The sequence below is a fragment of the Eubalaena glacialis genome, chromosome 5 (genome assembly GCF_028564815.1).
Source record: "Eubalaena glacialis isolate mEubGla1 chromosome 5, mEubGla1.1.hap2.+ XY, whole genome shotgun sequence".
In the NCBI taxonomy this organism is placed as follows: domain Eukaryota; kingdom Metazoa; phylum Chordata; class Mammalia; order Artiodactyla; family Balaenidae; genus Eubalaena; species Eubalaena glacialis.
The window spans coordinates 104850674-104863489 of NC_083720.1; the positions used below are offsets into that span (position 1 = coordinate 104850674).

General features: G+C 45.5%; 1 protein-coding gene across 1 annotated transcript in view; it reads right to left on the reverse strand.

Annotated features, from left to right (window-relative positions):
- Positions 1 to 271: 271 nt before the first annotated feature.
- The window catches only part of SCD5 (stearoyl-CoA desaturase 5), a 162414-nt gene continuing 149869 nt past the window's right edge, over positions 272 to 12816 (reverse strand). The window contains exons 4-5 of the mRNA XM_061191531.1: positions 4376 to 4608; positions 272 to 542 (exon numbers count right to left, since the gene is read on the reverse strand). Of these exons, the coding sequence (XP_061047514.1) occupies positions 352 to 542; positions 4376 to 4608 (424 nt within the window). The 3' untranslated portion in view covers positions 272 to 351. The remainder of the gene's footprint in view (positions 543 to 4375; positions 4609 to 12816) is intronic.

Consider the following 12816-nt stretch of genomic DNA (forward strand, 5'->3'; position numbering starts at 1 on the left):
CAAGGCTCTCCTGAATCGCACTGAAAGAATATTAAATTCCCTCCTCCTGTCAGGGTTAACATCTCGTACAAGCACATGATGATGTATGTTTGACATATTGTAGCTACAGCGATTAAATCACATCTACGTTCTAGTGTTAAATCATAGTTACACTGACTTTTAAAAAATTCTTTTCATTGAGAGTTGTATCTTGACATTATTTTGAGACGAACAAAAAATTCCCAAACCGCGTAGACTCCGTTCCCTCCCCACCCTGTACCCCCTCCCACGATCCAATGAACAAGAGAAGTGTAGTAACAAAAAGACCATGAACCGAGGCGTTGACAGAGGACGTGGATAGCGGTTCCAGGGTCAGGCGCTGCCCTCTCCAGTTCTGGCTTTCCGGGCTTCGATCATCGGCTTGGTTGCCCGTTTGCGGTCAGTGGCCAGCCCCAGCCAACACATGAAGTCAATGAACCAGGTGGTTGGGTTGAAATTTAAGCCAAATTCACTCGCAGAGTAGTCAAAGGGAAAGGTGTGATGGTAGTTATGGAAGCCTTCACCTGGAAGACAAAGTGGGCTTGAAATAACCCAATCAGCATCTCTCAGTAGAGCTTTCTAAAAATCACTCATTTATTGCAAGACACAGTGTCAGGCTCCAGTGGGGAGCAGAAGACTTACTTGCTTTCTGCCCTTAGGAAGCGTTCACTCAACTGGCTAGACAAACTCAATAGGAACAGAAAAATAACAATAATCAGCACAAAGTCTCAAGAGTAATTTTCCCTGTGGATTGGTGGCATGCTCCCACGACTTCAGAGTTGTACTTCTTAAGCTAAGTGCCAAATGGCTGATAACAGATCATCATTTTGATGTATGTTCGTAAAAGGAAAATAGCCTCTGTGGACTGAAGTAATTAAAGGAAGACTTCTTGGAAGAGCTTGGAAGAGATAAATGATAATCATTCTGATAGGTGAGTGAATTAAGGAGTTGGATCTTTAAATATCCAAAATCTGCCTATATATTATTCTACCCCTCACAGTGAATAGCTTTTCCTCCCTTACTTTTTCCCCCGACTAAGCTGTTTTCAGGAGAAATCTCACAGCTTCTTTCATTTGTTTTTTTTTTTAAAAAACAGCTTTATTGAGATATAATTTACCATGCAATTCACCCATGTAAAGAATACAATTTAATGGCTTTTGGTGTATCCACTGAGCTGTGAATGCATCACCACAATGAATTTTATAGCATTTTCATTACCTAAAAAGACACCCCACTCCCCTTAGCTGTTGACCCCTAACCATCCCCCCTCCCTCCAGCCCTTCTTTCTTTCTCTGTGTTGGTTAATTTTACATGTTAACTTGACTGGCCAAGGAGTGCCCAGATTAAACTTTATTTCTGGGTGTGTCTGTGAGGGCGTTTCTGGATGAGATTAGCATTTGAAGCAGTGGACTCAGTAATGTAGATGGTCCTCCTCAATGTGAGTGGGCATCAGCCAATCCCTTAAGGGCCTGAATAGAACCAGTGGTGGAGCAAGGAGGAATTTGCTCCCATTTTCCTGACTCACTGATTGAACGTCTATCTCATCTTCTCCTGCCCTCTGACTGGCATTTGCATCATCAGCTACCCTGGTTCTCAGGCCTTCAGACTCAGACTTAATTATACCACTGGCTTTCCTGGGTCTCCCGCTTGCAGACGGCAGATGGTGGGACTTAGCCTCCATAATCGCATGAGCCAATTCCTCAAAATAAAACTCTCTCTCTCTCTCGCTCTCTCTCTCTCTCTCTCTCTCTCTCTCTCTCTCGCTCCCCGCCCCCCCCCGTAAACACACACACACACACACACACACACACACACACACACATGCACAAACAGAATACATCTACATTTATATAGATACAGATATCCTACTGTTTCTGTATATATGTATATATAGACAGAGATTATGAGCAATATTATATATATATTTATTTGCATATATTTATACATATACTGTTTCTGTTTCTCACTTTTACTAATACAATCTCTATAGATTGGCTTATTCTGAATATTTCATATAAATGAAATCATACAATATGTAATCCTTTGTAACTGGCTTCTTTCACTTAGCATAATGTTTTCAAGGTTGTAGCGGATATCAGTACTTCATTTCTTTTTATTGCTGAAGAGTACTCCACTGTATGGATATACCACATTGTATTTATCCATTCATCAGTTGAGGGACACGTTTTAGCTGTTATAAATAAATAATGTTGCTATGAACACTCATAAACAAGTTTTCATGTGGACATACATTTTCATTTCTCTTGGGTATAAATCTAGGAGTGGAGTTGCTGGGTCATATAGTAACTATTTTTAACCATTCAAGGAACTGCCAGATTCCTCCTTTACTTCTTAAGTGGCTACTGGTCATCATACAGTTCTTCTATTGACCACATTTGAAAGATTCTACTCTACAATGAGTACATCAGATGTATCGGTCTGTTGTCTGCAATTTTCTGTTTAATTTAAGTCTTTTCTACCCTGCCCCTCCACCCTCATCATTCCTAGACTAGAGTACTAGAGTTTCCCCCTATTTTCAGAAACAGGCACTGTTCTAAGAACTCTGGATGTATTCCCCAATCTATCATACAGTGGGTGTAATAAGAGTCTTCCAAGGACCTTTATCAAGAAAGCTGATTTGAGAGTCCAGTGTTGACCTGGACAAGCTTCAAACCAGCACCCAGCTCTTCAGGGCCTGTGCCATGGCCTCATTCTTTGGGTTCCCTGGCCCACCAGCCCCTATGTAAGATGGTAACAGTCCCAGAGTGCCCACTCCCGTCTGCTCTCAGAGTTACCACTGGATGTGGCTCCCCTCATTACAATTCTTATAGAAGATGAAGAGTGAGAGGAGGAAAAACAATAGGAGGGATCAGGAAACTCACACTTTTCTCTCTGCTTATCCAGTTATTCCCATAGCTAAATTTGGTGTTTATTCCACCTTATATTGCTCTTGTCAACACAAGATCCCTGGGGTCTTAATAAATGGGTGACCCTAACACCATGATGGCAGAAACCCATGGCAGAGGGATGCAGAGACTGTTTCAACTTAACAGCAGGAACCTCCCTTCCTGGGTTTGATCTCTGTGCTCAAGGCTCAGGTTACCCAGGAGACTGAGTTGCTTCTATCAAGATACAGCTATCATTTATTAATCACTTACTGTGTGCCAGCCACCATGCTAAATTCTTCAAAGGGTATTAATGCCTATAATCCTCACATAGCTAAACTAGCTGCTATGATTATCCCCATTTTATAAATTTATTATTTATTTATTTATTTATTTATTTATTTTTGGCTGTGTTGGGTCTTCGTTTCTGTGCGAGGGTTTTCTCTAGTTGCAGCGAGTGGGGGCCACGCTTCATCGCGGTGCGCGGGCCTCTCACTGTCACGGCCTCTCTTGTTGCGGAGCACAGGCTCCAGATGCGCAGGCTCAGTAGTTGTGGCTCACGGGCCCAGTTGCTCCGCGGCATGTGGGATCCTCCCGGACCAGGGCTCGAACCCGTGTCCCCCGCATTGGCAGGCAGATTCTCAACCACTGCGCCACCAGGGAAGCCCTATCCCCATTTTAAAATGAGGATGGAAATGCACAGAAGGGACAAGTAACTTGCCTAAGACCATGCGGCTAGTAAGAAAAACAACATCCCCGAAGGCTTGTTTCCTGCTAAGCACTGCTGCAAACAGTATGTGCAAACAGTGTGTATTAACTCATCTAACCCTCTGGCGACCCCAGGCGGAGGTCAATGCTACTATATATTATCCCCACTTTACAGATGAGAGCACACGGTATGGAGGAGCTAGATAACTTGCCCAGAGAGTAGGTGGAGGAACCAAGACTCAACCAAACCTGTCGGACTCCAGAAGCCTTGCTCTTAACCATTCTGTGGGACCACGAGACGCCAAGGTCCCGATTCTCCCCATTCCTCTGTTTGCAGGCCTTTTAATTAATTTATTTATTTTTAAGGTCAGCCAAATGATGGACAGCTGAGGCTAGAGCGGTCAGGGCAGTTTGAGAGAGACATCAACTGCTACTCCTCCTTTAGGGAAATTTCCATGGGAAAAATAAATAGCTACTAATGATTGATCACCTACTATGTACCAGGCACTGTACTAAGCAGTTTACGTATAGTATCTTAGTTAATTCTCGTAACACCCCTGTGAAGCAGGCATTCCTGTTCCCATTTCACAGGTAAGAAAACTGTAAATCAGAGAGAGTAAGTGGCTTGGATTCTAACGCCAAAGCCCGAGTTCATTCCAGTTTACTCCACTCCATTGCCTCTCTTTACAAATTCCACAAAACCACTGAGAAGCCAAGAAGATCTGAGCTGCCACTCCCCCCATTGGCTCCCACCCCACACTCACCGATGGCGCCCAGGGTGACGAGCGGGTTCTGCCGAGGGCTGATATTCTTGTCATAGGGCCGGTTTCCGTACATGTGGGCGACACTGTTGACCAGCCAGGTGACATTGAGTGAGATGGTGTAGCGGAGGATGGAGGCCAGGAAGTAGGAATTCCACAGACTCTCTCCCCAGATGCACCAGGGCACCAGTGTGGGGACCATGAAGCACATGAGCACCACGGTGATCTTGTAGTACCTGGAAGGCAGGATGTCGTGCTATCATTGGGCACCTGTTGATGGTGGCAGGGATAGGTGAGCAAGCTACAGGGAAAGTCAGGAAGGGTGCTGCTCAACTCCTTCAGCTCTTGTACCCTGTTGTGTGTCGCTCTGTATGGGGGTCACAAACCCATATACCTACAAGGGCTAGGCAGGTAACACAAATTTGAGAATTAGGGCAGGCAGAAGCTATAGGAAGTGGAAGGACCCACAGCATACTTCAGAATTTCAATATAAAATCATGAAACCCATGCATCTTAAAGCTGCATTTGTCCTCCAAGCCGCAGTTTGACAGCTTTTGTTTCTTTCATCAGTCAGTCAACCTGACAATCAGGTTTTTTTCAATAATTTCAAGAAATATCCTGTACTCCTTGAATAATTTTCAGGCACGTGATTCTGTACTAACTTAGCTTGATAAAAGGTGAACAACCCCTTCCCTAAAACGTTCTCTGTCCCTCTGAGATTACATTCCAAACCGGCTAAAAATAAACTAAGTACAGGAACAGGCACAGCCACATAAAAAGTAAAAATTAAAAAGAAACCATCAATAGTTGGATTGCTGGGTCTGTTCATCCAGCGAACGTTCCCTGAGCACCTCCCGTAAGCCAGGCCCTGAGTACTAGTGGTACAAAGACAAATTTGACACAGTCTCTGCCCCAGGCCCCAGTCAGGTGAAACCCCCGGCTGTGTAGGACCAGCTCTAAGTACGGACAGGAAAGGGGCTCTGAAATGAAAATGTCCAAAGCTGCCCGTTCATAGCTGATTCCTCCCTGACCTGCCTTCAACTGACCAAGCTTCTGGAAGGCGTCTGTTAAGATGCACATGTATAAACAGGGAGGGGGCACAGTGTGACGAAATGAGACTAGGGAGGTGGAAGGCTTTGGCCTTGAGTCCAGATCTGATTCTGGATGCAAAACAAGCCTCTTTTTATTCTTTCACTCTCCTCTTGTTCACAGCTAGATGGTTCCCCAAAGAAGAGCATGAGGCAAGGGCTTGTACGTGGGTAGTTTATTTGGGGAAGTGAGCTCAAGAGAGAGGAATAGGCAGCTGGGAAGTGGGAAACGAAAGAAGGGAAAGTCAAGAAGGGGGTGCCCACTGCTACAGGCAACTGAACTTGGACCTTGATGGGACACATTATACCTCAGAATTATTCTCTCAAGGAATGAAAGAAGGCACTGTTTTCCCGTTGGCTCCAACTCTTCCTTGGTCAAAGGGTCCCCATGGGATGTCAGCTCTCTCACACTTCCAGATTTGCTTGGGTCAGAATGGCTGAGTGTGGTCCACGGGCATCTCAGGTGATGGTGGCAGAGAAGCCAGGGCAGGAAGTAAGAAATAAGCAGTACAGCTGAGCAAGGTGCCGTTGGGTTACACCTGTGCCACCAGGTGGCTGCAGGAACAGCTGGAGTGAAAAGGTGGGCTGAGAATACGAGGTGGGCATGAGAGGTGTCCAACACAGGCAGTAATTATAATACCTCCTGGGGTTCTTGCGAGGATCAAATACTAATAACTAATGCATACTATGTGCTTACTATGTGTCATGGCTATTCCGAAACCTGTCCGTGTACTGGCTCATTTAATTCTAACAAAAACTTTAGGAGGAGGGGACCATTAATATCCTCATTTTACAGATGGGGAAATTGAGCACTGGAAAGGTTATGTAGATGGGCCAGGGTCACAAGACTAATAAGTAGTAGGACCAAGATTCAAATCCAGGCAGAAGCATTTCGGAGACTATCATGCTATTCTGCTTTGCAAATAAAATCGTGTACGTAAGTGTGTTTCGCAGATTGCTAGCTGCATGTGAAGGTTGGTTCCCATATAATTATCACTGTTTTTATTGGGCAACATATTAACCCCTCAGCACCCATTTTCCAGTCGTTGGCATACAATATGACTGCATTTTAGTGGAAGGAGGGTGCCCGGGAGGTCAGATGAGAGGGTGTGGTTGGAGGGGCAAAGACAACAGACAGTGGAGGCACTGGTGGTCTGAGGTTGGGCTCCCGGAGTCCCGTGCAGAAGGCTTTTGGAGCGGGCTTTTGGGAGATGCATATAAGGAAGGGAGGAAGGCAGGATGGGCCCAGGCAGAAGCCCACCCACAGTGAGCTTCAGCAGATCCAGTGGGGCTGGATGGCTCTCTTAGAGCTGCCCCGCATTGTAAGGTATCACCTCATCATCCGCCACTGGCCTCAGGGTGCCTCCTGGGCTGGGTGAACATGTGGGCAAGGGCAACCCCTAGAAAGGACCACAGCCAGGGGTGGGGGCATCAGCTGAAGAGGGGATCCGGGTGAAGCACACGGGCCCTGACCAAGGGCCCTGGGGACTGGTGTGAGTGCCTGTGAAGAGGCAGAGGCTCTGAAGGGAAGCCCAGAGGCAACGGCCTGCTGCGGCTGCTCCTCGAGGGCACCTCTACGGAGCACAGGAGGCAGCTGAACGCTGCCCACAGAGGCATTCTGCAACTTAAGTGGTTCCTTCTCTTCCTCCACTCTCTGGGTTGCAACCCAGTACCTTTGCAAAGAGCCTCTCCTAGTCCTGCTCTGAGCTCCTAGTCCTCATTTTGCCCCTGGAAAGGAGACAGAAATCACGTACTGACAGCTAGCTCGGTGCTGGATGCCAGGCTAAGCATGCCACAGGCTGTCTCTCACTTACTCTTCACCGCAGACTCAGGATGGACACACTCTGGCAATGAGGATGCTGTGGCTCAGAGGAGCCATGGTTCCCCCGGCCCCTGCTCTGACTCTGCTCTGCCCCGACCCTATGGAATCCACCGTCTCTGGTTTGACTGCAGCCTGCAGGCTTCGGCTTCCACTCATGCCCTGCCGCTGCTTCCTCCTTCTCAACTCTTAGGGAAGCCTTCTGCCTGCCTGGGCTCTGGTTCTAGAAGCTCCACTTCCCAGAGGGGGCTGGGTCCCCATGGAGGGAGAGGGCCAGCAATGGGGCTTCCCAAGTGGGAGGAGAAAAAGGCCTTGCCTGCTAACACAACCACTGTCCCACCAAATTCTCTCTTCCTCAAAACAAGATGCTCTTTAAAAATCACTGCCCTCATTCCAACAAAGCTTTAGCACATCTAACTATAGGGTTGCTCTCTGACTGCTCGGCCTGTATTCTGCTAGGGTTTCTCTTTGTGTGTTCAATGCAATGGATGGAAGAGGAAGGAATTTTTAGGGGGCACAGTGAGTCTGGGTGGGATTGCCAGTGAGACGGGGCTTGATGCTGATAACTGTGTAAAAAACTCTCCCCAACCGTTTCAAATGGACTCAGCGTATCTTCCTGTGCAGCCGAGTACCCTTCCCCCTGGTCTTCATTTAATTACAGTCACTGGCCTTCTTGCCTCAGAACAAGTGCTGAGATGGCTCCCCTGCTTCCTTGCTTAAGAACACTCAAATCTGGGCACCCTAGCCAAGGGTCCACAGGGCAACACCACAAAGTTTCCACCCCTAATCCTTCCTCATTGAAATATTTTCTTTCTTTAGCTGGTGGTAGGGAGGAAGACTGGAGAGGGGCCACTGATATTGCTTTTTTTGCTAAATGGGTTTCTTATGTTGTAAAGCATCATAGAACAGTTAACTACCCAACTCTGCCACTGTCTTTCTGTGTGATCTTGAGTAAATTATTTAATCACAGTGAACCTCAGGTTTCTCTTTTGTAAAATGCGGTACTGACAAATTTATTGAGTGCCTACTATGTGCCAGGTACTGTCCTAGCATTGGAGATATAAAGTGTAAAAAACAAACAAAAATCCCTGCCCTGGGGAGCAGGGGTATTTTGGTAGGGAGACTTTATATATATATATCCTCATATGCATATATATATTCTGGTAGGAAAGAAAGCTAATAAACAATATAAATAAATAAAATATAGAGCATGCTAGTGGTAAATACTAAAGAAAAAAATAAAGCAAAGAAGAAGAATATGACATCAAGGGCAGGTGTTGAAATTTTAAATAGGGTGTCTAGGGAAGGACTTCCTGACACTGTAGCTTTTAAGTAAAGACTTGACGGAAGTGAGAAGTTAGACATGTGGCTAAATAGGACAGAGGATTCCAGGCAGAGGAAACCACAAGTGCAAAGGCCCTGAGGCAGAAATGTTCCTGTCACATTCTGGGAAGAGCAGGAGCATTGGGTCTGGAGCAGAAGAACAAAGGGAAGAACTGTAGGAGATAAGAGAATAATGGTGGACCACATCATGGAAGGGCTTGTAGGTCATCATAAGGGTTTCACCCTTTACTTTGAGATGGAGCCCTGGTCAGGTTTTGATTAAAGGAGTGGTGTGATTGGACTTATCATTCTGAGTGTTGTGTTGAGAAGGGACTGTAGGGGAGGGCAGAAGCCAGGAGGCAATTAGGAGGCTGCTACAAAGCCTAGGCAAGAGAGGGCATTGGCTTGAACCAGGATAGTGGTGGCAGGTGTGAGAAACAGTCAAATTCTGGATATATTTTGAAAGTAGAGTGACAGGACTTGTTAACAGACTGGATGTTGGAGAGAAAGGAGTCAAGGGTGACATCAAGGATGGAGATGCCATTAGCTGATGTGGGGAAGGATGGAGGAGCTCAGTCTTAGACATGTCAAGTGGCAGATGCCCATTAGACGTTCAAGGGGCAATGTCCAATGGGCAGCTCGACAGACAGGTCTGGAGTTCAGAAATTATCTAGAGATAGGTTTTGATGGGAAGAGATATTTGGAATGCATCAGTATATGAATGCATGCCACTCACATATATATATTTTCTCGTTTGAATTCCACAATAGTCCTATGAGATACTTTTTATAACCTCACCTTTGTAGGACATTTACGGAGATCCAAAGAGGTCATGAGACTTCTCCAAGGCCACACTGGTTGTGCAGAACATAGGCAAGCTTCAAATTCAGTTCTTAAACCTAATTGTCTGCTCCCTCTAAGTATAACCTGCTACTTACTCAGCTTACCAGGAGAAGGTCATAGGGGAGAGGTAAACTGGGTCGGAGTGTGTAATCTAGCTGTTGCCTCATGAATTGCACATCTTTAAGTAAAAATACTGTCTCTTCAAGGTCAGAAATAGACACGTTGTCCACTCCAGCTAGACTGAGCTTCTTCCCATTCCTTGGGCACCACCTTCTTTCTGTCCCTGTATCTATGACACTCTTCCCCCAGCCTGGCTGACTTGACTTTTTCAGTTATCATCAGTCTAAAGGTTCTTCCCTCTTGGGGGATTTCCATGGTCCCCTTGGACCAGGCAAGGTGCCTCAGCATGTTGTACTTCTCAACTCTCAGTATTCATAAATACTTGCTGGCTTAGCGGGCAGTCTCACCTGCCAGATCAGTGGCCTCAACCCTAACTGCACGTTAGAATCAACTGGGTGAACATTTAAAAATGACTGATGTTGGGAACCCACTGTAGACCAACAGAATCCAACTGAATCCGAATTTGTGGCCTGGGCACTGATATTTTTAAAGCCTCTCCATTACAAACATTGATCATGGCCTCCCTATAATCCACCCCACCCTTTCTCTCTTGCTGAAATGCCCTGATATTGTTCAGATACCCAACTGTCCTCCCTGCAGCCATGTCCTTTGTGGACATGGGTCCTGATTGGTTTCAGGCAGTCAACGTTGATCTCATTCACTTTGCCAATAATAAATTTGGGAATTGGGCAGTAGTGGCCAATAAGATATGAGGGAAAGGATGGCTACAATTTTTTGAAAGGGAGATAACAAGTGTTAGTGAAGATGTAGGGAAATCGGAAGCCTTAGCATCATTGGTGGGAATGTAAAGTGGCGCAGCTGCTGCATAAAGCAGTTTCTCAGAAGGTGAAACATCCAGCAATTCCACTCCTACGTATCTATTCAGACAGTTGGAAGGCAGGGACTTGAACAGGTATTAGCCCACCAATGTTCACAGAAACATTATTCACAATAGCCGAAATGTGGAAACAACCCAAGGGTCCATTAATAGATGAATGGATAAACAAAATGCTGTCTATCCATACTATGGAACATTATTCAGCCATAAAAAGGAACACATTTTTGATATACGTTACAACATGGATGAAACTTGAAAACATGCTTAATGAAATAAACCAGGCACAGAAGGACAAATATTGTTATGATTCCACTCATACGAGGAACCTAGAATAGGCAAATTCATAGGAAGAGAAAGTAGACTAGAAGTCCCAGGAACTGGAGGGAAGGGGAAAGGAAGAGGGACGTTATTGCTTAATGGGTATAGAGTTTTTTGGGGAATGATGAAAAAGTTTTGGGTATAGATAGTGGTGATAGTTATACAACACTGTGAATTGTACTTAATGCCACAGAAATGTACACTTATGAGTGGTTAAAATGATAAATACTATGTTGTGTATATTTTACGGCAATAAAAAAAGAGAGAGAGAGATGAAGGAATATTTTCCTTGATAACAGAAAGAGCTCAGAGGCAAAGACGGCATCTCTTTTTTCACAGTGACTCCTGGCCCTGCTCCAGCCATGCGTGACTATGACAGGAAGAAGACTCAGAAAAAAGTAGACCCCTTAGGTTGACAGAGCAGAGAGATGGAAAGCCTCTTGAATATGCTGTGGAGCCACAAAACTAAGCGACCCTAGAGTGGCTTTATCGCTGAGGTCTTAGTCTGAGACAAGCCAGGCAGGTCAAGATCTCCTGTGGGGTAGCTGAAAGCCTTCTAGTATAACATAGTAGACACTGTGATGTGCCATCCAGATCTCCTCTCAGGATCAGAGGGCTTCATCTCCCAGTGGATGGCAGTGCTGCCTCTGCCTTGCCCTAGGTCACGTCCTCTTCCAACAACCCCATCCAGTGACTGACCTATAAGGGCAGTAGTCCATTACCCAGGCCGGGTCCCATTGCCCCAACTCACCATGACTCTGAAGAGTCATCTCCACTTCAGAGCCCCTACAGGGTTGGCTGAAGCCTCCACTGAGATCAGTCAAGGCTCAGCTTCTTCCCTTGCTCAATCCTGTTTCGGTCCCTTCTTCCACAGGTGTTGACCCCAGTGACCCTTCCAGTACTCTCCAGGAAACTTTCTACAATGTAACATCCATCTCGGAGGCAGCTTCTGGGTAACCTGTCTTGCCACATGGATCTACTGCTGGGCCTGCAGAGTCCAGCAGAAAGCCAGACTCTTCAGAGTCTAGCGCAGAGACTCGCACATAGCAGGCACTCCTAAATATTTGTGGAATGATTACATGAATGATCCTCTGGTTAGTCAATGATGAGTTCTCAGCTTCTCAGGAAAATAAAAACACTACAGTGACTTCAGTAGGGCTCAGAGTATGAGAGATAAGATGCCAAGGTTTCCCAAAACAAACAAACAAACAAACAAAAAAAACCCTCACAAACTGCACAATAAACGTTCCACCTGCTTTTAATTGTGTATATAAAGGTCAACACCTCGAAGAAAGACATTTGTGCTCATTGGGACCCAACCCCCAGCTTCCAACAGGTTTCACTGTGAGGCTACCTACATCCGATTTAAATGAATGATTTCTGAGCATGAGCTGCTAGGTTATTCTCTGAGCTGCCAAATATGGTAAATTTTTGGCAGTATTTAAGGTTAACAGCCAGTCTAACAGGTTTGGTCCTGGTTTGGAATGTGAGTGGCTTCTTCCTTTCTGTGAACACTCAGATGGGAGTTATCTGATAGGAAAGATAGGAGATAGAAGAAGCCTCCTAAAATCATCAAGGGAGAAAGAAAAAGAAAGGGGTGAAGAAAGAGAGAAGGGGTGGTATGAACCTGAGAACGACCCAAGGAAGAGTAGCTCTCCTTTACAGATTTGAAACCAGAGACCCACATGTTTAAGCCAAAATCACAGAAGCCAAAGCACTCAAGCTCACCTTACAGGTAACTCTGGAGCAGTTTCCTAGAGCTTTAAGGTGACAGCTTATAAGAATAGGGTGTTGGAAACCTTTCAATTCCCACCTCACAGTTCCTCATGATACCAATACCACAGTGGGAAGATGGTTTTCAGCATTTAGCTGAAGATAAGAAGTCCATTTTCGCACAATCAAATGCCATCATGCCACGCCCCCATCCAAGTAAGCTTTGATTAGAGGACACAGATAGTGACATGGGCCCTAACCTTTCAATGCTTTGAAGAATATGCTTATTCCAATAAACTGGATCACATGAAACATTAAAGACAGGCTTGAGACCAAAAGTTTGTTCTATGGAGAAGAAAGAATTTGGGATTTCATATATATA